This window comes from Mus caroli, unplaced genomic scaffold (genome assembly GCF_978045245.1).
Source record: "Mus caroli unplaced genomic scaffold, Mus_caroli_1 scaffold_10, whole genome shotgun sequence".
Taxonomy (NCBI): domain Eukaryota; kingdom Metazoa; phylum Chordata; class Mammalia; order Rodentia; family Muridae; genus Mus; species Mus caroli.
Window position 1 is genome coordinate 2,121,803 of NW_028227265.1, and position 27,773 is coordinate 2,149,575.

The window sequence follows — 27,773 nt, forward strand, 5'->3', positions numbered from 1 at the left end:
TGTAGCCAAGGATAATTTTAGACTTCTAATGAGTCATAAAGAAACCCAATGTTAACAGACTGAATATAAAACACATTTCCTGCTCTCTATATGGGGCTCTTGGATGCTTTCCTACTTAATATCTAATTTATACCTTTATGGTAAAGTATACCTCCATCTGCAACACAATCCATTCAATATTTTCTTGAGATGACTAACCTAAATTCCAGGAAGTATTACATGATAATACATGATAGATATACTGTCTGCAGAGAATTTAAGTGTTGTTTCTGAAGATCTAATTATCAATGTTCAAGTTTTCATACTAATTAAATGGTGGCTCAATGACACAGGACAAATGTAATGGAAGCAACCATGGGCTTCAAAGGGTGGCAGTTGAAGTGTAATATCTTCTCCTTCCACAAATCTGGTGCAAGGAAGACTCTAGCTCTGTCTACTGACTCTTAAATCCTTGTATATGAAAGGACCAATCTGTCAAGACCCAACAGGGTTGGCTTTCCCTTCCAGCTCTGCTTCCAGAGCTAGCCAGGTACTTCAAATACTCCCTGACAACAATAATTAAACATCTGGTAATAGGGACCTACATGTGCCTGCAGAACTCAATGTCCTTTTCATTAATTATGTGCATGCTGTGAGCTAAGAGGACTCCGTTATAATCAAGTCAGGACCACAGGACAGGAACCTTGAAGATGCCTTGTTAGCAAGCCCAGGCCAGGGGACAGATGCTGAATCAAGCTTCCACAAACGCCAAGCAAAAGCATGTGTGTGTCAGCTCAAGGGGGACAAGCCGTGAGCAGCAACCTTTACAAAACATTCGAAACTGCACCTGGCGTGTGGGAAGGGCAAGCTGTCCCCTTTCTTATATTAGAGTGACTATATTACATGACTCCACATGGAATCATGTCCGGGTGCATGCTTTGACTCACAGTGCCCAGGTCCGGCAGAGCCTTGGCACGAACACAAATAAATGCAACATTAAAAAATAATAAAAATAAAAATAAACATTTTCAAAGATGCGTTTCATACTTCCCTAAGTTTCAGGGTGAAAAGAGAGAGAGAGAGAGAGAGAAGCGGGAACTCAAAGATGCTTGTGGGAGTCTGAAATTCATTTGGTGATAAAAGATTCTTTGTTGAAATAAAAAACAAACTTTCTGTCCTTAAATTAACTGATAACTTTTTATACTAGCTGCTCCCAAACCACGAGATTTTGCTAATTAGCACATCACTGCTACTCATTTTTTTTTCAACCTTCATTTAACTTTCCTGGAGATCAAAACAACAACAAACAAAAAAAAAACCCTACCCAAATCCACTTTTTTGAGAAGACTTTTTAGATTTTTATATCCTTTGGTACAAAAGACATGAAAACACATGCAGGTGTCCATTAAAGCCCAGCAGATGAGTCATATGACAATATGACTCAGAGAATGTTTCTCAAAGTCACCTTCTGGTCTAATTTGCTCAATGCTGAATATCACCTAAATATACACTAGTACAGTAAAGATCCACCAGAGAAAATGTAATTCCCCACACAGAAAGCCTAAGGCGAGTGGACTATGGATGGGCCATCCTGGAGTAAAAGGCGAGTCAAAGGATGGAAGCTGAGCCATCCAAATCCAAAGTCAGATGGAAGAGGGTCCTGGCAGGTGGGACTCAGCCCCCAAGGATGGGATACAGGTCAGTCTACATCTGGTTTGCTTAGCAAAAGGACTTGGAGGGAGAGGCTAGGAGAGAAACAGAATAGTGTCCGATCTTCCAATAGTGGTGTTGATTCTCCAAAGGCTAAGGGAAGCTGCCAGGAAGCATAAAAAGAAAACGGATAAGAATTGGAAAGAAAGGGTACTTCCATTGCTAGATGATGCTGGCCAGTAGCCATCAGAGCAGAAAAGTCAACGCTCAGTCCCATCCTGCCACCAGGCTCCACCTAGCATCCTCTAATCGGGGAGCACCTGGCAAATCAAAGACTACAAAATGTTGAGCCACAAAGTGATCTTTATGGGGGCTTCATGATTGCTGAGCCTACAACCTCTGAAAAATGAAGACAATATCAGAAGCTATTCTGTCAGAGGTGAGCCCCCGGTGAGTCAAAACTGATGACTGGGTCAATCACTACTTCGGTTAAATTTAAAATAAATATGGATGTCTCTAAGTATTTTTTTTCATTTCTGCAGTTAGGCCAGTTAGAATTTAGCCACAAATCCCACCTGTTCATAAAAGTAATACGGTATAAGAACACACACGCAGCACTGGCTTGGCGGATACTGAGACTCTGATCCCCCGAAACAGAAGACATCACCCAGCAAGGAACAAGAGACTTGTACCAAAGGAGCTTCAGTGCTGGCACAGCTGGGATGCAGAGCAAGCCCATTTGGCCTGGAGCCCCTTCCACTGGGAGGGGAAAAGAAAGGCATCTGACATAGGGTTTAAAACTATCACTGTGACCGTGAAACTTTTTAGCTTTTATGATGTTATTCTGGAGGGCTGCATAAAAGTAGAGTCTTTGAATCCCTAGGTAGCTCCCTCCCAGCTGCAATGTTTACTAATATTTTGGCAATATTGACCGGTTCCCTTCCAGGGGGTTATCTAGGGAAGAGCCACTGACCATACAACTGGGCTGAACAGCCGTGTCAAGAACTGCATGTTATTGGCTTGAGGTGAGATGATAAGGAGTTAGCACTGAGATCAAGGCACCACGTATCCCACACTGGCCTCAAACTCACTCTCTAGTAGCAGATATCGGAGGACCTTGCTGGTGACCTTCAATTGCTGATCCTGTGTCCACCCCCTCAAGCCCACTAATTACAGGCCTACACCATCACTCCCAGATTATGTGACGCTAAGGACTAAATCCAGGGTTTTGTGAATGCTAAGCCAGGAAATCAGAGTTCAAACAAATGAAGTTACACTACTGGTTCTTTTCCTTCAAGTCTGTATGATGTTTTATACCCCAATTCAGTCATTCACTGCTTTATATGACCCCAACTCCTACCTAGAACTAGGTCACCCCCATGATGATTAAACACTGGAAATCTCTCAACAAGTAGTTTAGTTATTAAAGCAAAGAGTTCCTGCCATAAAGTAATCAGAAGGAAGCAAATATTTCAGATTTGTTTGGAGTTTGTGGCTTAAACTATTCTGGGTACTGTTGATAAATGTATATTTTTACCTAATTGCTTATGGGGAAGCTAAAATTAAATATTTAAAAAATTAGATGTCACCCTTGAATAAGTTACATACAAATGTAGAAACCACAGTAACTGAGGTTGCTAAGGAAGCAAAAACCTCCAAGTACAACACATGACTAAGGAGAAATTAAGATTCATATCATCTTAATATTTATACAAAAAAAGGGGGGTACAGAAAGACTCATTGGGAATACATTTCTCCTGCAGGCCAGAGACACACCATCTGCCAGTGCCACTTGTTCTTCCAGGACCAGGAAGTAATTCTGTCAGTGAAGAAAAGCCGCACTTAGATGGTCTATTTTGTTGTTGTTGTTGTTGTTGTTGTGAGTTCTAAGTCATTATTTCTTTCACAAATGAAAAAGGTAGATAGAATTACCACCTTAGAAAACAAGGACGCACACTTGCGTACATTCCTAGCAAGTAGCTTCCTGACAGTACATTTAGTGAGAATATACACAAGTTCTAGTGTTCCGTGACAAACAGTACAGTACTTGGCACATCTATTTATCTGTGTGTTTCATCAACTACAAGTGGCAGCATCCACAGTGGAGAAAAAGACTCATTTAAAAATACATCTGTAGGAGTTGGAGAGATGGCTCAGCTCCTAAGCACTGGCTGCTCTTTTAAAGGAACAGGCTGCAGTTCCCAGCACCCACACAGCAGTTAATAATCATCTGTAACTCCGGTTCCAATTTCTGATACCCTCCTTCTTGCTTCTGAGGGGACTGCACATGCAGGGTGCACAGACTATATATATATATATATATATATATATATATATATATATATATATATAGAGAGAGAGAGAGAGAGAGAGAGAGAGACTAACACAAGAAAGAAAGAAATCTATTTTAAAAATACAACAATGGGATACAAAGCTAAATCCAACTGACTGTAATTCTATTGCATAGCACTTTTATTGACAAGGACAATCATAACTGCACACTTGGGTGTGCTGCCTTCTTGTATTCTGTGAACACTTATGGAGAATAGCAATTGTTTAGGTACAAGACCCAAGACTCCTTTGTGTTGGGACAAAAGAGTATGAAAGTATGGATTCAGTTCCCAGTTCCCAGTTCCCACATGGTGGCTCACAACCATCCTAAACTCTAGTTCCAGAGGATCAAGTGTCCTCTTCTGATCTCCAAAGGCACCAAAAATAAATAAAATGCATATGTACAAGCAAGCCAAACACTCATACACATAAAATAAATGCCCACGAGAAAAAATAATTTTCAGATTTTGCTGAGACTGTTGATCATACATCCTACAAGATAAACCTGTTCACCCAGCAAACTACCCCCGTTGACTTTTAGTCTCTCATCGGGTTTTCAAGTTGGCAAGGTCTCCTTCTGCTGGGTGGATACAAGGGTCTCATTCTGCAGCTGACTTGGGCACTTAGCAAAAAGCTGGGGTTACAGCCTGACTCCACCAGAAGCTCTTTCACATTTAATACATGATCTCAACTTCCTTGACAAATCTGAGGAAATTTGCAGTCTTCTAACTATACCTCCTTTCCCTAGCAATGTGTACCATTATATACAATGTATACAAATATATACAAAACAGTTCCATTTCTATAAGCCATGTGCTGGCTTGGAGGAGAAAAACCATTCTCTACGCAGAGGGTACGTCATGCTTAAGAGAAAAGGAACCTGCCTGTCTTTTCTGTCAATGCAACTTACTATCACATCTTCACATAGGTGAGTGTCTCCCAGGTACCAGTGTCCTCATGCAACCTCCCAAGAGTCACATCTCATATTTAAGATGAACATTAACACCATCTTGCTAACAGCTCAGAAAACTTAATCATTTACGAGAGTATTTTATAAGAGCAAGACAATGTCACCATTACCATGGGATGAGGAAGGGCAGGGCGTTAAGCGTGCACAGCACAGTTCAATTAGCAAACTGGATTCTGACAGGATGGGAGGTTGACACCCTGCCACAAAGCAACTAAGGACTCCTTTCTGTGCATTCATCTACTGAGACCGAAACTCCCAGGTGTCAAATGCCAGCCCCACAGGCCTGCACACTCGGAGTTCAGCAGTTTCACCTCCTGCTTCTCCAGAGGGAAAGCCTCATCCAGTAGAATTATCAGTGATACTTCAAGGCTGGGCCTTGATCTCCTTATTTCCTGTTACATTCCATGTACTCTAGGTAGAAGGTTTAATTCTTTAAATAAATAAACCACAGGGTTTAGGGGTCATCAAATTACATGGATCGAAACAAAATATTATCAGGAGAAATAAATCAGAGCTGCTAAAAATACTTAACTAAAAAAATGTGTGTTCTTGTGATTTCTGCTGAAATTTATACAATTATTTGTTTATAAGATATTTATAAACATTTTATATAAATAATTCGCTTATCAAATAATTAGAAGGCTGAGGTTGTAGCTCAGTTCGTAGAGTGCCTGTCTGGCATGCAAGAAGCTATATAAACCACACCCATAGTCTCGGAACTTGGGAGGTATAGGCAGGAGGATTAGAAGTTGAAGGTCATCCTCACAGATAGTCTGAGGTCAGTCTGAGTTACATGAGATTGTTTCTGACTTGCTTCCAGCATACCGGTGGCCTCTGTGGCAGTAAGGGAAAAAGGCGGGAAGGAGAAACTGAAAATCCTCAAGACTGAGCAGAACACACACAACACTGGCTTGGCAGCTGCTGAGACGCTGATCCCCAAAACAGAAGGCACCACCCAGCAAGGAATCAGGGGCTGTGCCAGAGAAACTTCACCACCAGATGCAGAGCAAGCCCATACTACTTGAACAGCCTAAGTCCATATATTCAGCATACAAATAGTAAAATAAACTGTCAAGAAAGCATAGCCACACCTACTTGCTATCATTTTCGATCGGCACTTTAAAAGCAGAAAGAGTAAACTGTAACGCTATGATACTGTGCTTCTGTGAAACTACTCTCTATGAAAGTGAGCGCACTGACAGACTTTATTCCAGTGTTGCATTGCATGTAAAGGTTACCTAATCCTTGTAGAGAATGTTTTGGTAACATAAATGTAACCACTGAAGTCCCGCCAAGGGGATTACACATGAGAGTCTGGAGTCTTCTGGCAACAAGGTTACTTGTGAGATACAACCTCGACACTTGTATAAGAAATAATTAGACACACAAATAGCACACATCCACACAGAACCTAGGAGCACAGCAAACATCAGGAAGACTTTGAAGGGAGGTGTTCAAATTAATTAGGAAGCTTTTCCCCAAAGAATATTAAGAAATAAACACAGAGAAGAGGAAGGTTTTTCAGTTCTCAGGGAAGTTTTAAAGGAGACAGAAAGCTCTGTACCAACCTGCCTTTTGCTGACTCTTGAAGTAGCTCTTTTGAGGTTCAAAGACCTTGACAGCCGCAGGGCCTTCACTGAATCCTTCCTGGAGGCACCAGAAAAGGAGAAATACCTCTCTGTATATTTCTGCCTGGCTTGGTCTGCCATTTCTAGCCATCAGAAAGGAGGGGAAAAAAAGGGCCAAGATATCCCAGACTGCAAACCTATCTATGGAACAAAATGGTTCCTCGATGTTCTCAAAACCCAAACATCCAGTCTACAATCTCCTGGGTTCTGGGAAAGGAACAACAGCCTGAAACCCAGGGAAAGCTCCGGCTCATCCACACAGAATCAGTCCTCCCTGTAAGCTGACCGAGACTCCACAGGGCAATGTGGATCTCAGATCACCCAGGGACAGGCCCCAAAGCACCAAATTAAAACACCCTTCACCAGTTAAACAGGCTTGGTAGTTGGTCAAGACTAAAACTGGGTGTAGTAACACACCCTGTCAGTGGCTACGCATGAGTAAACCCATCAGAGTCAAGGAAGTCTCTAGATCATTCTTCAGCAAGGCAGTAGCAGGGTTCCAGCTCAGCTGCCACCTCACTGAAGAGCCTCTTCAGGGACTGCTGGATTTACGCTCTGAGACCATTCTCCTCCTCCAGTGAGTGAGAAGTGGACACTCAGATGCTCAAGTGTATACATAGCACAAAAGGAAATACAGAATTAAGAATGCATAGTTATCAGGCACTCTGGCTCTAGGACATCCTTCCTCAGACCTGGAAAGGGAAGAGGAGCTCTCTTTACATACGTACTCTCCAAAGTGGTCATACAAGGGAGATAGGACGGCTTGAGGAGATGCTCTGTAGGAGAGCTCTTGCCTAGTCATGCCAGATCTGAGGTCCATTCTAAGGGTATCCAGGAGGAGAAGAAGAAGGGGGTAAATAAGGAGAAAATGGAGACATAAGTTTTTATAAAGTAACAAATTCTCTAAAGATTTACAATATAACCAAAATGCTCATTATACCGTGTGTGTGTGTGTGTGTGTGTGTGTGTAAAACTTGAGAGCTGGAGAGATGGTTCAGTAGTTAAGAGCTCTTGTTGCTGTTACAGAAGAACTGAGTTTAGTTCCTAAAGCCCATGTGATGACTCACTGCAGTTTCAAGGAATCTGACACCCTCTTCTGCCCTCCTTGAACACCAGACATGCACATAGCGCACTTACATACTGTACTGGCTATTTTTGTGTCAACTTGACACAGCTGGAGTTATCACAGAGAAAGGAGCTTCAGTTGAGGAAGTGCCTCCATGAGATCCAACTGTAAGGCATTTTCTCAATTAGTGATCAAGGGAGAAAGGCCCCTTGTGGGTGGTGTCATCTCTGGGCTGGTAGTCTTGGGTTCTATAAGAGAGTAGGCTGAGCAAGCCAGAGGAGGCAAGCCAGTAAAGAACATCCCTCCATGGCCTCTGCATCAGCTCCTGCTTTGTGACCTGCTTGAGTTCCAGTCCTGACTTCCTTTGGTGATGAACAGCAGTATGGAAGTGTGGAAGTGTAAGCCGAATAAACCCTTTCCTCCCCAACTTGCTTCTTGGTCATGATGTTTGTACAGGAATAGAAACCCTGACTAAAACAACCTGACCATGTTTTGGGGAGGACTGTGGAAGGACTTTGGAACTTTGGGCTTGAAGATCCATTCGTTGTTAAGAGCTCTGTCAGATGTTGTGTAGGAGCTTGGAAGATAATGCTGAGAACAGTGCAGAAGAAGGAGGCCTAGTTTGTGAAATTTCAGAGGGAAAATTAAAGACTCTCTTCAGGGCCATTGCTGTTTTTATTGTGAAGATTTTGTAGTTCTGGTTAGCTGGGGCTGAAGAATCAGCTGTGATTAACAAGATACCAGAACTACTAAAGCAAAAACTTTGCATTACTGGGACTATTGATGCTGGTTAGCTGGAGCTAAGAAATTAGCAGTGATTAAGAAGAGACCAGCATCGTTGAGGTGACATCTTCTGGGAAGTGTTTTCTGAAAGCACAAAGAGGCTGTGTTCCAGAGATAGGCAAGGTTGTACTCCTTCTGCAGCGGGACTTGGTAATGTGTAAGGGTCACCCAGGTGGTTCTGGTTTTGAAGGCATGAAGGGGTCACGCAGAGCAGCTGAGGCTCGGCACTGTGAGAGGCCATGGAAGGCCATTGGTGAAGGTGCAGCCTCAGTTGCAATTGAAGGCCCAGGACTGAAGGGGTCATGCAGTGTTTTGGAGATGCCAGTACCATGAGATGACCACCAAGAGCAGCAGTAGCAGTGGAGTACAGGTATCTGGAGCCTAGAGGATGACGCGTGTGCTACAAAGGGCATGGCTGGAGAAGTGACCCAAGCCCTTGGAGGAGCCCAGAAGATCGTGAGTTGGATCCCAGACATTGGACGGTTGGAGATTGACTTTTGCTTTTGATTGTGACTGTGCCCTGATATTTTCCCTCTTGAAGGAAGACACTGTTTTAGTGGAGCCCACAGTTAAGAGACTTTTAATTGTGAAGAGACTTTGGATTTTAAGAGATGGATATTTTAAAGAGATTGAAAATTTAAGAATATGTAAAGACTGTGGGACTTTTAAAGTTATTTAGATCTTGGGGATGAATAAGAATGTAAGAGTTGAGGCTTACTAGTGATGTGTTTGTGTGTCAAGTTGACAAGGGGTCAATTGTACTGGCTATTTTTGTGTCAACTTGACACAGCTGGAGTTATCACAGAGAAAGGAGCTTCAGTTGAGGAAGTGCCTCCATGAGATCCAACTGTAAGGCATTTTCTCAATTAGTGATCAAGGGAGAAAGGCCCCTTGTGGGTGGTGTCATCTCTGGGCTGGTAGTCTTGGGTTCTATAAGAGAGTAGGCTGAGCAAGCCAGAGGAGGCAAGCCAGTAAAGAACATCCCTCCATGGCCTCTGTATCAGCTCCTGCTCCCTGACCTGTCTGAGTTCCAGTCCTGACTTCCTTTGGTGATGAACAGCAGCATGGAAGTGTAAGCCAAATAAACCCTTTCCTCTCCAACTTGCTTCTTGGTCATGATGTTTGTGCAGGAATAGAAACCCTGACTAAGACACATACACAAGAGGAAAAACTGTCACATAAAATAAGTCTAAAAGTTAAAAGAAAGAAAGAAAGAAAGAGAGAGAGAGAAAGCAAGCGAACAAAAAGAGAGAGAGAGAGAGAGAAGGAAAGGAAAGGAAAGGAAAGGAAAGGAAAGGAAAGGAAAGGAAAGGAAAGGAAAGGAAGAACTACAGAGGCTGGAGAAATGGCTCAGTGATTAAAGAGCACTGGCTGATCTTCCAGAGGACCCAGGTTCAATTCCCAGCACCTACTTAGCAGCTTGTAACTTCAGTTCCAGGGGATCTGACACCTTCACATAGACATACACATACAGGCAAAACACCAATGCACATAAAATAAAATTAAATAAATCATTTTTTTAAAAAGAAAAAAAAAACTATAAAACTCAAGGCTTTAGGGGAGATGGCTCAGTGGACAAAATGCTTGCTATGCAAGTGTGAGGATCTAAGTTCAAATCTCTAGAAAACACATAAAGGCGGGTTGGCAAGTGAGATGGGAGCCAGAATTGGAATCTCCCCTGAAGCTTACAAACCAGCTGGAGTGGTGTGTGCCAAGGTGAGTACTGTCTCAAACAGGGCAGAAGGTGAGCACTGACCAGAGGTTGTCCCCTGACCTCTGCAGATGTACCAAGTTGTGCACTCACCTGCTCCCATTTGGTTAGAAGTGACAAAGCATACAAATATGCTTATTATTAATTAATTTTAAGACCAAGGCTTTAGGATATATTCAAGACTAGGACGATGATTGAAGGACAGTGCATTTGAAGTGCAAAAGATGGCTTGGCAGGTAAAGGCATTTGCCATTGAGCTGAGTTCAATCCCTGGGATCCACATGGTAGAGAGAACCAACACCTGCAAGCCATCCTCTGACCTCGACACATGGGCTAATAGCAGGATCTGCTTTAGTGTTTCAATCTGTTTCCAGAAAACGTGCATGAAGAAGAAACTAACAACTACATCCCTGTCTGTCTGTCTGTCTGTCTGTCTGGGGAAAGCAGGAAAAGTTAACAGCATTTAACAGCACGATTTGGGGGTTTCAAATAATAAAAATATCAACTTGAACTCTCAGCTCCCTTTCTCTTTCAAAAGAATACATACATTGACATTATATTGGGAACGGATACAATCTAAAGATGCAGACGCCTATACATTTTGTCCAGCAATTACAGATGAGTTCCATTGCCCAGCCCAGTCCTCGTGTAACTGATAGAAAAGTAAAATTAAGCAAACTAGCCACCTACATAAAACAAATGGCCAGAACACACTGGTTAATGTTTGCTGCTAAGCCTTTGGGATGGGGTGTTAAAGCAGTAACCATACCGGTAGTGGTGTTGGTGACCAATTGCCAAGGGTGCTTGCAATTAACCTTTCCCAGGACTAACCACAATCTAAAACCAGTTGTTAGGCTTAATCATTATCCCCACTTACAGGTAGGAAAATGAGGTTCATATTGCAAAGCCATGGGGGAGGGGAATAAACACTGCGTACTTAAAGGCAGACCATGTGGCTCCAGGCACCACTAATACCGAGATACCCCCAGGAACACAACAGGAGCACAGTCGTAAGTTTGCAATGACTAATAAGGCTGCAAGAGTAGCTGTCTCCCTTCTTCTTGCCTAACTAGGTAGCACTTGACAGCGCTTCCACAATTATCCCTGAGAAAGCTTTTTAATCATCCTTTCACCCCATACTAAGTCATACAAAAGCTGAAAACACAAAAGATGTTGCTATCCTAGGCTCTCTTTAGATATGCCTAATGCTTTCTGGAATGAAGAAAAAGTAGAATTAACAAGGAAAAAATATATTAAGGTTGATAGTTCAAAGACCACCCCACCCCCCACCCCACCCCACCCCACCCCAGTCTATCTTACATCCAGCTCTCAGGAAAACATTGTGCGAAACATTCTAACTTTTTCCAGTAACTATTATTAGTTCTGCTAATATTAAAGCATACTGAGAATAGAGAGAAATGGTTCAGAAATTAAGAGCACTGTAGAGGACCTGGGTTTGGTTACCAGCACCCACACGAGACTCACAGCCTTCTTTACACACTCCAGGGCATCCGATGCCCTCCTCTTGCTTCTCCAGGCACCAGAAACATGTGTGGTGAACACACATACATGCAGGCAACACACTCAAAGGCATAAAATCAATTGAAATAAATTAAATTTCAAAATAAATTTTTAAGGCATCGGAAAAATATAAGACTTGTTTTATAGTTGATTTCAATGGGTTTGCCTCTGTGTCACAGACAGACCTGTACTTGGGTTCTCATCATCTAACACCTCACCACGTTAGAAGGCTTAGGCTGTGGTACTTCCTGCCGCACACTGGCATCTGGCTACTTGGAGTCACTCCAATCTTGAGAACATCCCCACCCGCCATCTTCATTCTCCAGCCTCTATCAGCCTCTTGTCTCCTGGGAAAACATGCTGCCAACCAGTTCAGACTTTGCCACTCATTCTTGACACCCACAGATGGATCTAGTTCTCAAATGCAAATATGATCACCTCTAATCCCCTCCATTCTCAGTTATAACTCTAAAGCCGATCAAATAAAGGCTATGCCAGATAGCATAGCTCATCAACCAGTTTCCAAACTTGTGCCAGTTAACAGACCCAGAACCCCTTTAACGAAGGAAAGGCAGAGCCCCTTAAGGAAAGACCTTGTTAAGAAATCAAAGGGTTTTGACGTTAGCCTCTGCCCTTCCTTCTTTGTTTCTTTGAAGGAATGTATGGCCTTTCATTAGTGTAACTGTACCTTGTGGGAAAAGAGATAATCAGACTCCCTGGAACTATTGGACATTAATTCTAAAACTGGCACAGATTCTAGGAAATATCGAAAGGCTTACTGAAAGTAGAGGTTTGTGGAGATCAGGTGATCAGTGGAGCTCTGACTGAGGTAAAATTTCCAGTAGGTTCAGTGGGTCCCAAACTCACCCTGTGGTTATTCCCCAGTTCTAGGGTAAAAAACTGGGATAGTCACACTTAGAAGTTTACAGAATTCTCACACTGGTGGCCTGACCTGTGGGAAGGTCAAATGGAAGCCACTGGAGTTGCCTCTACCAGAGAAAATAGTGAAGCAAAACAATATCACAACCTTGGAACTGCAGAAATTAATGACAATATCAAGTTGAATGATACAGGGGTAGAGGACCCCATTGTGTCTCCCATAAACTCTATCTGGCCTGTGCAGAAGACAGATAGATATAGAAAGAATATTTTCTGTATTGTACGAATGCATCACCTGTCAATTAAAAAGCCTATGGCCTACAGCTTAAGCAGGAAGTAGAGGTGGGACACCGGGAAAGAGAAAGAATTCTGGGAGAGAGAAGGCAGGGAACTTGCTGAAAAGATGTGAAAAGAGCAAAGGTATGGTACCTGAGCACAGGTAACCAGCCACATGGCAGAATGTAGGCTAAAATAAATGGGATATTTTAAGTTGTGAGCTAGTCAGAGAAGAGCTTAGCTATATGGTCAAGATATTTGTAAATATATTTTGAGTTTGAGTTTTATTTCTGGGAGCATGGGGCCAGGAGCAAGAACCAGGGTTTACCTTCTACAAATGGATCATAGGGAATGACAACTGACTGTCAAAAATTTAACCAAGTGGTGACTTCAACTGCAGCAGCAGAGCCAGGTATGGTGAACTTACCTGAGCATATCTCCTGGAACTCGGGCTCTGTTAAAAGGCATCACCAGAAGCAATTTACCTTGCCAGCAGGATACCTTTAACAATTTTACCTTGAGGGTTTATTAACTCTCCTGCCCTAAGTCTTCATTTAGTTTAAAGGGCTTTGTCATTGTTGTTGTTGAATTTTATTTTTTACTTTATGTGTATGAGTGTTTTCTTGAATGTATGTGTGAGCACAAAAAGAGGGCACTGGATTCACCCCAACCCCTGGAACTGGAGTTACAGATGATTGTGAGTTGCTATGTGGGTGCTGATAATTGACTCCAGATCCTCTAGAAGGAAAGCCAGGGCTCTTAACCACTGAGCCATCTGTTCAGTTCCAGTTTGAAGGAATCTTGATCTTCTGTTTCTTCCACAAAATATCATACTGGTCCACTATATTAATGACATTATGCTGAGCAGATTCAGTGAGCAGAAGGCAGTAACCGCTTTGGACTTGTTGGTAGTGCAATTGTGTATCAGAGGGGAAGAAATAAGTCTAACCAAAATCCAAGGGCTTGTAACCTTAGTGAAAATTCTAGGAGTACAGGCATGTAGGGCATACAGAGATATTCCTAATGTGAAGGATAAGTACCTGGATTCTCCCACCACCAAGAAAGTCGAGCTAGTTCAGTGGGCCTGTTTGGATTCTAAAAGTAGCAAATTCCTCATTTGGGTGTATTCCTCCAGCCCATATACCAGGTGACTCAGAAACCACTGGCTTTGAGTACCTGAGTACCAACAAGTCCAGGCCACTGTACAGGATGCTCCACCATTTGGGCCTTATGATCCTGTAGATCCAATGGTACTTGAGGTGACCGTAGCAGATAGGGATGCTGTTTGAAATCAGTGGCAAGACCTTCTGGGTGAATCACAGTAGAAAACCCTTGGGATTTTATAACAAGGTTCTACCACAATCTGTATGTAGTCAAGTATTCTCCCTTTGAGAGGCAACTCTTGGCCTGCTATTGGTCCTCAATGGAAACTGAATGTTTGACAGTGAGCCACCAAGTTACAACGCAACCTGAACTGCCATCATGAGTTAGGTGTGATTTGATCTGCCAAGTCATCAAGATAAATCTGCAAAGCAGCAATTCATCAAATTAATTGGTATGTGGGTGTGACCATGCCCAAAAATGGTTCTAAGGGTACAAAGAAAGAAAAGTTGTCCATATGCCTGTAGTTTCTATTTCTGCTACAATGTTCCAAGCATGTACCTATACCCTCATGGAGTATGGTATGCCCAATGATTGGTTGGCTGAAGAAAAGAAAAATAGGGTCCCTCCATCCCATAATCAGCTTCCAAACGCTGACACCATTGCATACACTAGCAAGATTTTGCTGAAAGGACCCAGATATAGCTGTCTCTTGTGAGACAATGCCGGGGCCTAGCAATCACAGAAGTGGATGCTCACAGTCAGCTATTGGATGGATCACAGGGCCCCCAATGGAGGAGCTAGAGAAAGTACCCAAGGAGCTAAAGGGAACTGCAACCCCATAGGTGGAACATTATTATGAACTAACCAGTACCCCAGAGCTCTTGACTCTAGCTGCATTTGTATCAAAAGATGGCCTAGTCGGCCATCACTGGAAAGAGAGGCCCATTGGACTTGCCAACTTTATATGCCCCAGTACAGGGGAATGCCAGGGCCAAAAAGTGGGAGTGGGTGGGTAGGGGACTGGGGGGGGGGGGGGGGTGTATTGGAGACTTTTTGGATAGCATTGGAAATGTAATTGAGGAAAATACCTAATAAAAAAAATTAAAAAAAAAAACAACAAAGAAAAATAGGGTCTGGCTTACCAACAGTTGCTAATATTATGCAGACACAATGAAGATGTAGACAGCAGCAGGGAACTACAGCCTCTTTCTGGGATGACCCTGAAATGACTCTTGTGAAGAGAATCTTCACAGTGAGCAGAATGCCAGGGAGTGGATATGGTCACACATTTTGCAAGATATGTAATTAAATGCTGACTCATGGCCTGTAGCTGATTGCCTGGCAGACGGTCAGGCAATGTGAAAAGAACCTGGCTGGTGAAAAGGACATTTGGGGAAGAGGACCAAAGGTGCAAAAATACATCTCCCATGTGAATGAGTGCCCTGTGTGAATGAGTGTTCATCAGAAGGTGACTTCAGTAGAGAAATTCAATAAACAGATAGGATCAACTATTCCGTAGGCACTCAACCTGTTTCCACAATCATTCCTGCTGTTGCCCAATGGAACCACAAACAAAGCAGCCACGAGGGCAGAGACGGAGAGAATGCATAAGCTCAGCAGCATGAACTTCTACCCAACAAGTCTGACCTGGCTAGAACTCCTGCTGAGTGCCAGAGCTGCCAGCAGCAGAGACCAAAACTGAGTTCCCCATTCGGCACCATTCACGAGGGGTGATCAGCTAGCCACTTGGTGTGAGGTTGACTACACTGAGACCACTTCCATCACTGAAGGGACAGATACGTGTTCTGGTTATGGATTTGCCTTGCCCACACATAGTGCTTCTGCCAAAACTACCATGTGTGGCGTTACATAAGGCGCATTGTCTACTGTAATGGTATTCCATGCAGTATTGCTTCTGGCCAAGAAACTCGTGTCATAGCCAAAGAGTGTGGCAGTGTCGCATGGTAATGAAACTCATTGGTCTTGCTATCCTGAAGCAGACGACATGACAGAAGGTGGAATGGATGTTTAAAGTCACAGTTACAGCACCAATTAGACGTCAATAGCCTGGAGGGCTGGAACAGAGTTTTCCAAAAGATGCTATATGCTTTGAATCAGTGGCCAATATATGGCACTGCTTGTCCTACAACAGGGACTCACAGTCCAGGAATCAGAAATAGGAATGGTCTACTTGCTACCACCCATCCTGAGCCACTTTAAAGACTGCTTGTTCCAGTGACTTTTTGTGCTCTGATGTCTAAAACTTTTGTTTTAGTGTATGGGGATGGGGGTGGAGGGGGGTGTCTTTCTTCCAGGAGACACAATAAACATACCATTGAACTAGAAGTTCAGACTTCTTCCTTGTCACTTTGGGCTTCTGATACCCTTAAACCAAGAAGCTAAGAAAGAAATAACAGTGTAAGGAGGGGTGGTTAATCCAGATTACTAGGAGGAAATTGGATTGTTTCTCTACAATGGAGATTTGTGTGTGTGTGTGTGTGTGTGTGTGTGTGCGTCTGTCTGTCTGTATGTATGTCTGGAGTATAGGAGATCCTTTAGGTCATCTCTTGGTGCAAACCATGTCCTGTGATTAAAGTCAATAGGAAACTACAACAATCTAATTTAGACAGGTTGACCAAGGGCACAGACCATTCAGAAATGAAAATATGAGTCAACTTCCCAAGAAAAGAACCGGGACCTGCTGAGGTGCAGGCTGACAGTGGAGGAAATACATGATGGATAATAAAGCAAAGCAGTCGTAAATACCAGCCAAGTCCATATGACCAGTGGCGGAACTGAGGAACGCAACCAACGTGTTTCTCACCTATGCACTTTGTTTTAAAAATTCAAAAAGTGTGTGTGCATAAATACACATGAACTGAGTAGATTTTTTTTTTCCTGTCCTCTTGTTTCTTTACCATGCAATGTAACATCAATTGAAATAATATCAGTGGTTAAGGGTTGTGAATCTGTGTTACCAAATTTAAGTTACGGGACGCTAAAAACTCAACATTTCTCAGGGGCTTTGCCAACTACTTAAAATATAAATATTAAATATATTTTAAGTATAGCTATATGCATCCATCAAACAAGGAATAGACTTTTGATGCCTCATCTAGATTTCCAACCTGACTGGATCAACTAAAATGAAAGCCACTTGAAACAGGAAGACTCCGTTTAAATGTGGGCAGCACCTTTTAGTGACAGCTTACATAAAAGGGCATGGAAAAAGGAAGCTGTGCTCTGGGTGTCATGTCCTCACCTCACTCTTGCTGGCAAGCTCACCTGCCCTTTTGCTACAGCATTAAAGTCAACCTCTTCAGGTTCCTAATGCAGACTTAAGACAAGCAACTCTCCAGGAATCCTCCAGACCTTCAGTGCCAAACTGGAAGTGCTGAGACATCTCACACAGTGAACTGAGCAACTACTGGATTCTCGGCCTCTCCAGTGTCAGAAAGACACTGTTCAGCTCTCTGAACTGTATTGTGTAAGGCATGCTAATATCCCCCTTCACACCACACCACCCCTCGCCACACACACACACACACACACACACACACAATTTAGAGAACCCTGACAAATACAGATTGTGTTACCAGAAGTAGTTCTAGAGAAACAGAATTGTGAGGTTGAATTTGTCTAGCAGGCTTGGTGGTATCTGAAGCCGGCTCCCCAACCCTATAAAACCTACAAACTGAGAGCAGCTTCACTACTCTCAGGAAACCACTTGAGAGTGACCACTGCTACATGAGAACCCCAAATGAGGGAAATGGCCCCCAAGGAAACCATCATCAAGTCACAAACAGGCCTAAAAGATTTGCATTTTTTGACACAGTATGCTCCTGACTCATGGTAGCCACAAAAGACAAACCCCACAGTAACAGGTACTGGCAAGTCAGTCCCCTTGAAGTCCTCAACATTTGTGCCTGAGATTCTTGCTTTTCTTTAGATTTCAAGAAAATACGCACGGTTTCTGTCCAATTCTGAGCAGGCATGATATCAACTATATCCCAAGCATGGGTTTGAGCAAGAGTCAGCAGCTATGCTCACCAGCTCAGCCCAGAAACAGCAAGGAGAAGAGTGAGCAGGGCAGCGCTCATGGTGAATGTCCTAACAACCTCATTGTCCTCTAGCCTCTTTGAGTGGCCTGGCTGGTTTAATGCCCTGTGTGAACCCTGGAGTGTGATGAGGACACAGGGCCATCTTCAGCTGCCTCCACACACCTGTGGTAATACAACTGAGTCTGAGGCTGTAAGTCCTTGTGCAATTCCAGTTCAACTCAAACACAGCACAAAGTGTGGGCACAGAGCTCTTTACGCCCAGCCCCTCTCATTGCCTCACTGCAATAAACAATCTGCTGGCGTCTATATGTGGGGGCCAACCACCCAGCCACACTCTTTATCATGCTAGGAGACACTCTCCTCCCATTCCTCCCAAGCAGGTGGGAGAGCATGCATAAACTGGCTTGGGCTGCTACGGTTGTGACATGAATGTACTAGGTTGACTTTAAGGTGGTAGTGAGAAGCCACAGACCAAAGGTAGCAGGAGAGGCAGCTTCTCGAGAACGCACATACATCACAGACAGAAGTGCCCGGGGCATGCACACTCATCTTGGAGCAAGTCAGTGGCTCAGCACGACCCAGTCATTACACCAGACCATCTCTGAGCCAGCAATGGAACCATAGCTAAAAGATCCCATGTATCCAACAAGATCGGAAACGGGAACTTCATAAGGATGGACTGGAAATGCTGTCGAGGGAAAGGGTTGTTTGGCAAAGACTCCTTGGTGGTGTTTACACTGTAAATGTTTCCGTTTAGAAATTCGAAAGCTGAAGTATGAAACCCCAGTATCAGGAAAAGCATCACAGCCTGACATCAGGGCAACGGGGAGAGAGCGGTCACCCGGGTGAGTTGTCATCTGTGATTCTAGCACAGAAGGGAAGGGCTTCGTGCCACCCTCCCCCCTCATCCAGGGAAACTGCCACTGGAGAGGACTGCCCCAGCCATGAACTCACTCTGTCTTTGTCATCAGCAACGTCACAGAGGATGTCATCCAGGTCTAGAATCCCTCCATCTCCATGCTCCAAGCGATGCACCTGTATCCAGTAGTTTGGATCCTGAGCAAAAGACAAACACAAACATCAGATACATCAGTGTCACTGAAAGGGAATTCAGTGATTTAAACCTAATAACTTCCTGACCCATGAAAGGGAACGTCAATAATATTACAGCTAATTAAAACACCACACAAAGTTCAACTCATGGCAGAGTCAGTCTTCCTCTTCCTCTATGAATAGGTCATTCATATATACTTCCCCTTGGCTCCATACCATCCATTATGGTGACAGGAAAACTCCTGCCCTCAAAAGACACTGATTCCTCTCAAGTAGATCAGACTTTTCCTTATCTGATATACAAGCCATGCAAGAATCCCCGCAGAACAACCTATAGAAAACAAATACATAAGCAGCACACATTCTGCATCTGAAATCTCACATGTGCTAATCTGCAGACAGCATGCTGCACACCCTGGAGAGTTACGTGCTCCTCTCAAACAGGCCTGGACAGAAGGAGATGTTGACAAGTTGGCACATGAACCAAAAAGGCTGAGGTGTGAGCCTTTGTTTAAAAAAGTCAAACCCGCCGGGCAGTGATGGCGCATACCTTTACTCCCAGCACTTGGGAGGCAGAGGCAGGCGGATTTCTAAGTTCAAGGCCAACCTGGTCTACAGAGTGAGTTCCAGGACAGCTAGGGTTACACAGAGAAACCCTGTCTTGAAAACAAAACAACAACAACAACAACAACAAAAAAGTCAAACCCAGCAGACATACATATGTGTGTAATACACTACTTAAAGCAATCCATCAAAAAATGTGTGATGCAGACCCTTTTGCTCCAAGGTGGAATTGGGGGAGAAAAGAGAGGATAACACTTAAAACTTTTAAATATTCCTTATTGGCGTATTTAAACACACTCACACATCTTGTTTTCAAGTAATTTGAGAAGGGCACAGCTGCTCTTGAACTCAATAAAACTCTGATATGTGTACTCATATAGAAATAAAAAAAAAAGTTGATCAAAGATTTCCCAAAAACACAGAATTGCTACACCAAAGTTACACTGATTTCCTAAAACACAGAATTCCTACCCCAAAAGTCGTATTGATGCTCTGTTCTTTCCTAAGAAAGGATGTTTGATACAATCTTTTCTTGAAGACAAAGGATGAGTGTGTTAGCAAAAGCAGATTCCACCAGATCTATGAGGCAAGATGTTGCAAGGTGGCTGTTAGCATTCCTTCTAGGCTCTGTCCCACAGTTACCTGGCAACAGCCAGGGATGCCTAACTCAATATAAAAGAGGCTGTTTGCCCCCTCTTCACTCTCTTACTCTCTTATCCTCTTCCCTCTTTGTCCCTTCTCTCCCTATCTCACCCCCCATGTGTACATGGCTGGCCTCTACTCCCGCTACCCTCCCCCACTCTCTCTGCCTTTCTCTGTCTCTACCCCTTCAACTCCACTCCCCACACCCTAAATAAGATCTATTCCATACTATATACGTCATATGCCTGGTACCTCAGGGGAAGGAATGCCTCAGCATGGGCCCGCAGAGGCATCCCCTCCCCTGCACCATACCTCACCTCTACCAAACATATTCCCGGTTCTCTCTTTCTTTTTATAAAACATTAACAGTGGCAAAGGTCAACATTCTCTGGATACTGCCCAAACTCATCTCTAACACAGGCATGCCGCAGATCCCCTAATGCACAACATGTGTTACAGAGATGGAGAATCACTATTCTTGACACTGTCTAGCCAGAAGGACAAGCAGCTCAGACCTTACTAATATTATAATATTATATAATGATATAAGCAGGGCCATGAAAAGCACCTCAGCTACTGGGACCTCTGTAAAGGGAACCATTCATCTAGGTTGAAAACATATCACACACAGAGATACAAACTACACACAAAAACATGCCACATATACCAGATATATACAAGCATATACACAGACATATACACACATAGCACACACAAACAACACACAGACATCACACACATACACACACACACACACACACACTATATGCTATTTTAGTTAGGGTTTCTAGTAATACAACCAACTATCATGACCAAAAAAAAAAACAACTTGAAGAGAAAGGACTTATTTCATTTATGTGTTTTAGGGCACAGGAGCCCAGAGGCCAGAACTAAATTGAAAGATGTGAGGGAGAGTGCTATTTATTGGCTACTGGCTTGCTTTTCATGGCTTGTTCAGCCTACTTTCTTACACCATTTAGGACCAGTCCAGAGGTGGACTCCCCCCAGTGAGCTAGGCCTACTCATATGAATCACTGGTCAAGAAAATGCTTTATAGACTTTGCCCACAGGCAAATCATAGGAAAGCATTTTCTCAGCCTTTTCCCAAATTACTATAGCTTATGTCAAGTTGACATAAAACTAGCCAACATGTATACCAAAATAAATACACACACACCATAACAGACAGACAATAGACATGTACACGACACTACATATACATACACACATACATACTTACATACAGACAGACAGACACATACACAAACAGACACAGAGATTCAAACAGACACATATCTACAAGCACACTCTTCAACTATGTAGCTTAACTGATCCACACAATCTCCTAATCTCAATGTCACCGGCATGGTGCTTTTAAGACCGCCACTTTGAGTGTTTCAGAATTTGTTGTTTCAACCTCTGTTTGGCAGCCAAAGTCCCAAAACAAACCACCTTCCAAGATCCTGGTCTTTAAATCAAATGGTATATTAACTGTGTTAAGGAAATTTAGCATCTAATGTCCTGTGGTGGATAAGGAAAAGGAGACCCTCAGCCATCACCTCCTGGCCAGTCAGGACAAGTGCATTCTGCCCTCCGCCACTCACCCACACCCTGCAAGCACTAACATGAACTAACCAGCTTAAATGACAACTTCCACTTCTATATCCTGTCTACATGCACAAGCAGATGGCCCTTCAAAACAGCTCACTGAACTCACTCTTCACACACCTACCTCCTCCTACATCAGCTCCAAAATCATCCATCCAAAACTTAAGAATATCTTAAAAATACCTAAGACATCATAGAGTTGTCAGAATAGTTTACATAGTTATGGGGTAAATGCAACAGTGCGGTACATATAGAATGTGTTTAAAAAGCCAAACATGGACAAGCAAACAACAACAACATAACACACCATGTGCGGTGGTACACGCTTATAATCCCAGCACAGACAACCAGAAGACCAAAGGATCCCTGGGGTTCCAAAGGCAATCAGCCAATCTATCCTAGATAGTGAACTCCATGCCAATGAAAGACCCAATCTCAAATCATCCGATAGCATTCCTCAGGATAATCTCTGGGGCTGTCCAAATCATGCATGGTTCATGCACAGGCACAAGAACACGCACACACCTATGTGTACGCACAGAAACGTTGTTTTAAATTATTCCACATGCTTGTTGCCTTGGGCTCATCTCCTATAGTCCTGCTGCAGCCAGGTTTCCTCCCATGACTGCTCTCCGGTCACCAAAAGTTTCTGCATCGCTACATGCAATCGGTCCTCTTTTCAATCCTTCTTATCTGCCGGCAAAATCTCACACTGCCAATCACTGTCTCTTCTCTGAAATATCCCATAATTTTTTTCCCATCTTCTCATGAGCTGACCAAGGCTTTCTGAACATGAGACTTGTTGACTCTACCTCGGGAAGGGCCCTGATTCAACAGTCAGATTCTTATATGTATCAGGCTTTTATGAGCTCCGTGAAGGGACTTTCAGGAGAGAGAATGAACACATGAATGACTCTCTCCTCATTTTAAAAAAAAAAAAAAAAAAAAAAAAAAAAGAGGTCAGAAGGGCGTCTGGAATGACCTCCCCGCACAGCATTAAGACCAGGAAGGGCACTGGTGATTGTTTTATTTTGTTAATCAGGGTACCACTCTGTGTATCCCTGGCTTGTCTGGAACTATGTAGACAAGGCTGGATTTGAAATAACTATGTCAACAAGGCTGGATTTGAACTTGCAGTCTTCCTACATACATTTCCTGAACCCTGGGAATTCAAACTCTCCCCCACTCCTAATACTTAATCTCCTATTTTACTTTCTACCTACCCTACTTTCTCCAGTTTTAAATATTCTAACTTTTCACTTACTTACCATTCTCTACTTTCTTCCTCCCTAAGTTTTCTCTTTTGTTAAAATTATCTTTTTAAACTCTCTGATATATCTACTGTTGTGACAGTCATGGCTGTCAAAGCTGAGACCCGGGGTTTTACTGTATCTCACACATCACTCTCGCTGCTGTTACTGTGGCTTGCTTCCCTTCTATGCAGCACCGGCAGTGAGTAAGATACTCTACATTGCCTCTGAGGTACACTCCAAGGCCAGCATACAGCTCTACATACAACAAACACATCCTTGCTCTAACTTCGAGTAATACTTTAACTGAAAAAAATGGGGTAATAAAATATCAAGATGGGAATTAAAGACCAAACAGGCATGACCGGGGCCTGAAACTCCCACTAATGAGCATCCACCCCTACTATAGAGAGAGGCCAGCAATGGAGGCCAGAGCCACAACAGACCGTGGCACAGGAATCCTTTCAGACTACACATTAGACTTGAAGAGTAACTAACAAGAGTACACCCCATATACTGTGCTGTCTACGACATACTTGCCTGGTCTACTATAAATGCCACCTGCTCCTGTCAGACCTGCAGAGAAAGCAGGAGCCTCGGGCCACACCATAACATGCAATGTGTCAAAATACAGGAATCCCCACCAAAATATTAGGTAACGATATGACAAAATACAGTTGGAATACATCCAACATCTCACAACAACCCACTGTTAGTAGACTGGGTATAGCCTGAGGCTCAGTTGGAAGACTACCTGCTAGTAAACATGAGGCCCTAGGTTCCATTTCCAGCAGCACATAAAAACTGGCAATGGTGGTACATGCCTGTAATCCCAGCACTCCTGAGGTAGAGGTAGAAAGATGAGAAAAGGGGGAGCCTGTGTATGGTGGCATGCTTGATATTCTTGTAAGTCTAGAGCTGTGTGTGTGTGTGTGTGTGTGTGTATGTGTGTGTGTATTCATGTGCACACACGTGAGCACATGTGTGATGTGCGGCTGTTACAGGGTAACCTGTAGAATACTTTGTTCCTTTCCCACCATGTGGGTTCCAGCAACTGAACTTAAGATAGTCAAGCTTGGTGGCAGGTGTTTCAATCCAAAGAAACACATCACTAGCCCAAAATGCACCAACTTTTAAAAATTAAAAAGGAAACACAAAAAAGCATCAGCAGGAAGCAAACTAGCCTATTCCAGTGGCTTCAAGATGCCTAAAAAACACTCTATCGTAGAAGCCGCGCCTTGTCTACTTGTAAAACTGAAAGACAGAAAATGATTTTTGTAGTTGTTTTGGTTTTGTTTTTGTTTTTTTTAAAGAAATGTAACCTTCACTGTCCCTTTCTCTGGAAAAGTCTTGGAAGATGTGTTCCGACAAAACAAGGACTAGTCTGTGAGCAAGAGTATCATGGCTTATGAAGCAGACATCCAGTGTGAAGGAAAAGAATCCTCTGACCCACAGAGATCACTAGAAGCTGACGCTGAATGGTGGCAAGGCCCCAGAAAGCTGTTGGAGAACAGACTTACAGCATGACCCACATAGAATGAAGATGCCAGGATCTCGAAGCGATTTGTCTCAGGATGATGTGGAAATAGCATGCAAATTCACTGAGACACTGCCTTCCAGCAGCAGTGGGGCAGAGTTAGGTGTCAGAGCACAGAAGTCCTCGGGGATGGCACAAACGAGCAGAGAGGGCCATAAGACTCAGCTCAAGCAGCATTGCACTGTGAAGAACACTGGGCTTTTAACCTAACCAAAACCATAACTAAGTTTGGTGGAAGACAGTCTATTAATAAGTACATGTATATGAGAGGGACACACACAAACCATGACAGAGATCCAAGACTGGTTTTCTGGGATGGAGAGAAAGGAAGTACACACTGAGCAATGGACAGGATCAGTCAACTAAATAGTGAGAAACTATAATTAAAAAAAAAAAAAACTCATCAAGAAATAATAAATGCAATTTATATAGAAATATGGTGGTGGGTTCCAAAAGAATGGGTTGTTAGAGAAGGCAGCTTGCACTCACTGCCATTCCTGGAAGGGTGGGTGGGTGGATGGATGGATGGATGGATGGATGGATGGATGGATGGATAGATGATAGATAGATGAATTTTCCTTAAGTGATAAGACAATCACTTAATACTAAGCATGCATTGAACCAATCAGCCACAAGGTAATTACATCCCTAAGATAAGGAAGCCACTGTTGCTAATAACTATACTAAGAGAAAACATATCAGTTTTGAAAGCTGGTAGGACCAGTCGAAGGAAGTATTCTTCATTTTTGGTAGTACTGTAACTGTCTCTCCAATGTTTGTAAGCCAAAACAGACATTTTAAACTCGTGATCTAAACTGTGGCAGCTGTCTAATGAAACAGTGGTCTTCCAAGGCAGCAGCCACAACCTCCGTGGCTTTGCCTTAATCACATTTCCACTTCAGAAATACACACCTTTACCTTGAACTTACGGAGCTAGCTGTCAGTTTGCTGTGGGAACTGAAGAGTAAACACATTTCTGTTGCCTTCTCAACAGGAGTGGGGGATGTGGATGTTCAGAGGTCACAGCTGACATCCAACAATGAAATGACCTGCATCCCTTTTTGGGAGTGACTAATGCCCTTCTCAACCCCAAGCCACACCCACACCAATGTCTCAACACCGCCCAGCAACCCACAAATCTGTTGCCCCACAAATCTGTTGCCCCACAGGAGAGTGGATGCCATTACTCATCTCGCTGATCAAAAAGGAAAGAGGCATTGTGGGAAAGGTAAAGTTCAAGTTCACGAATAACCCTGCATGTCTTGTTCCTTTAGAACCAGGCAGTGTCTCCCAGGGCACTGGGCTGCCATTGCCCTCTTCTTCTCTCGTCATTTCCATTAGAACAGGTGTGGAAGTCTTTGGTTCCTCTGTCATTCCACACCAAGAAGGAGCTCTTGACACAGCTTTCTTCTCCATTCTTCTGGTGGCAGCAGGAACGTTCCAACCCAATCAGTTCACAACCTTCCCAACAGGCAGCTTTGATGGATGGAGAACCCAGTGAGCAACCAGACAAAGACAAAATGTATGAGGCTTTATAGAAACACAACTGAAGCGATCTTCAAAAAGAGAAAAGGCCAAGGACTAAGGGAGAGGTGGTTCAGGTAAAAACACAAACTGTTCTCTGTTATTCCAGAGAACCCAACTTCAGTTCCTAGCACCCACAAGGAGGCTTACAAGTGTCTGTAACTCCAGTCCCACGGGATCCAACGCCCTCTTCTGGCCCCTGGATATACTGGACATGATTAAAATTCACACACTCAGGCAAAACACCCATACTCATAAAATAAAAGTGAATGAAATCTAGAGAGAGAGAGAGAGACAGAAACAGAGACAGAGACAGAGATGGTGATGGAGTCAGAGAAACAGAGAGAACCCACTTTGCCTAACCTAAGCATAACATAGGACGCTAAAGACAAAGTCCCGTGAAAAGGACAGTTAAAGAAACTTGTCATATCAAATAGTCGTGACCTGAGCAATGTTAAGTAAGAGCACATTCATGTTTGAAGGGAATGCCTGCTGACATGTACATGAGAAGCAGCGTACGTGAGAAATGTCATACTGAAGAAGCATCTAATGGCACTCCGTTCAAAACATATGGTTTGTGCTTGTCACATAGGAGGAAGGCAACTGCCATTCCCTGTCAATAGCTAAGAAGCTAGGCAATGGATGAATTAGTGGCTCGAATTTTTATAAGGAAAAATGTTGTCTGTCATTTTAAAATAACAGGGTTCAAGATCAAAAGGAATAAAAACTATGATGATATTCTTAGCTGGATCCTTGTTAGAGTTTTTAAAAAGAAAAAGAAAGTCAGGCTAGGAATATGGCTCAATACCAGAGCTCCTACCTATCTGCATAAGGCTCCAATTGCCATTCACATTACCACTGGTTTTTTTTTGTTTTGTTTTGTTTTTTTAAGGGTATAGTACTGGGGAATGAACCCAGGCCCTTCCACATGCTATGCAAGTACTCTACCACTGACTGAGACACATCCCCAGCTTTTAATACTGAGGCACTGAGGCACTGTCTCACTCAGCTTCAAAACTGGCCATCAATCTGCTCTCTATAGTCCAAGCAGGCCTTCCTTGAACAGATGGCTGGGATTACAGGCCTGCTCCATCATACCTAATACATGCAAAAATGTTTAAAGTCATCATAAAAGACATTTGGGGAACTACTTGAAAAATGTTACTGTAAATTATGTACCAAATAACTGTTAGAAGTTGTTAATTTTCCTAATTGTAATAACAGTCTTGTGAATATTGAAGGAAATGGTCTTCTTAGGGAATAAATCATGAAATATTCATAAATGAAGTGTCATGACATTGGCAATTATTTTAAAATAGCCTGTTCAAGCTGGAGGACAGCTCAGTTGGTAAAGTGCTTGCCTTGCAAGCAAGAGAACCTGAGTCCAATCCTCAGAACAATGGAAACCTGCCAGGTGAAGTGCTTGTACTTGTAATACCAGTGCCTGAGAAGCAGGAAGAGGAGGATCCCTCATGCTCACTGACCAGATGGCCAAACAATCAAATCTAATTGGTGAGCTCCAGGTCATGAGTCTCTGCCTCAACAGAAGTGGACAGTGCCCTGATATGCCACCTAAAGTTGTACTTTATCCTACACACACACACATATGTGTGCACACACAAACGCTCACACATAC

General features: G+C 43.2%; 1 protein-coding gene across 9 annotated transcripts in view; it reads right to left on the reverse strand.

Moving 5' to 3' along the window:
- Positions 1–27,773, reverse strand: part of Pard3 (par-3 family cell polarity regulator) — a 544,654-nt gene that overhangs the window by 425,131 nt on the left and 91,750 nt on the right. For all 9 annotated transcript variants that reach the window (XM_029480763.2, XM_029480762.2, XM_021170616.3 and 6 more), the window contains exon 2: positions 18,914–19,015. In XM_029480763.2, coding sequence (XP_029336623.1) covers positions 18,914–19,015 — 102 coding nt within the window. The remainder of the gene's footprint in view (positions 1–18,913; positions 19,016–27,773) is intronic.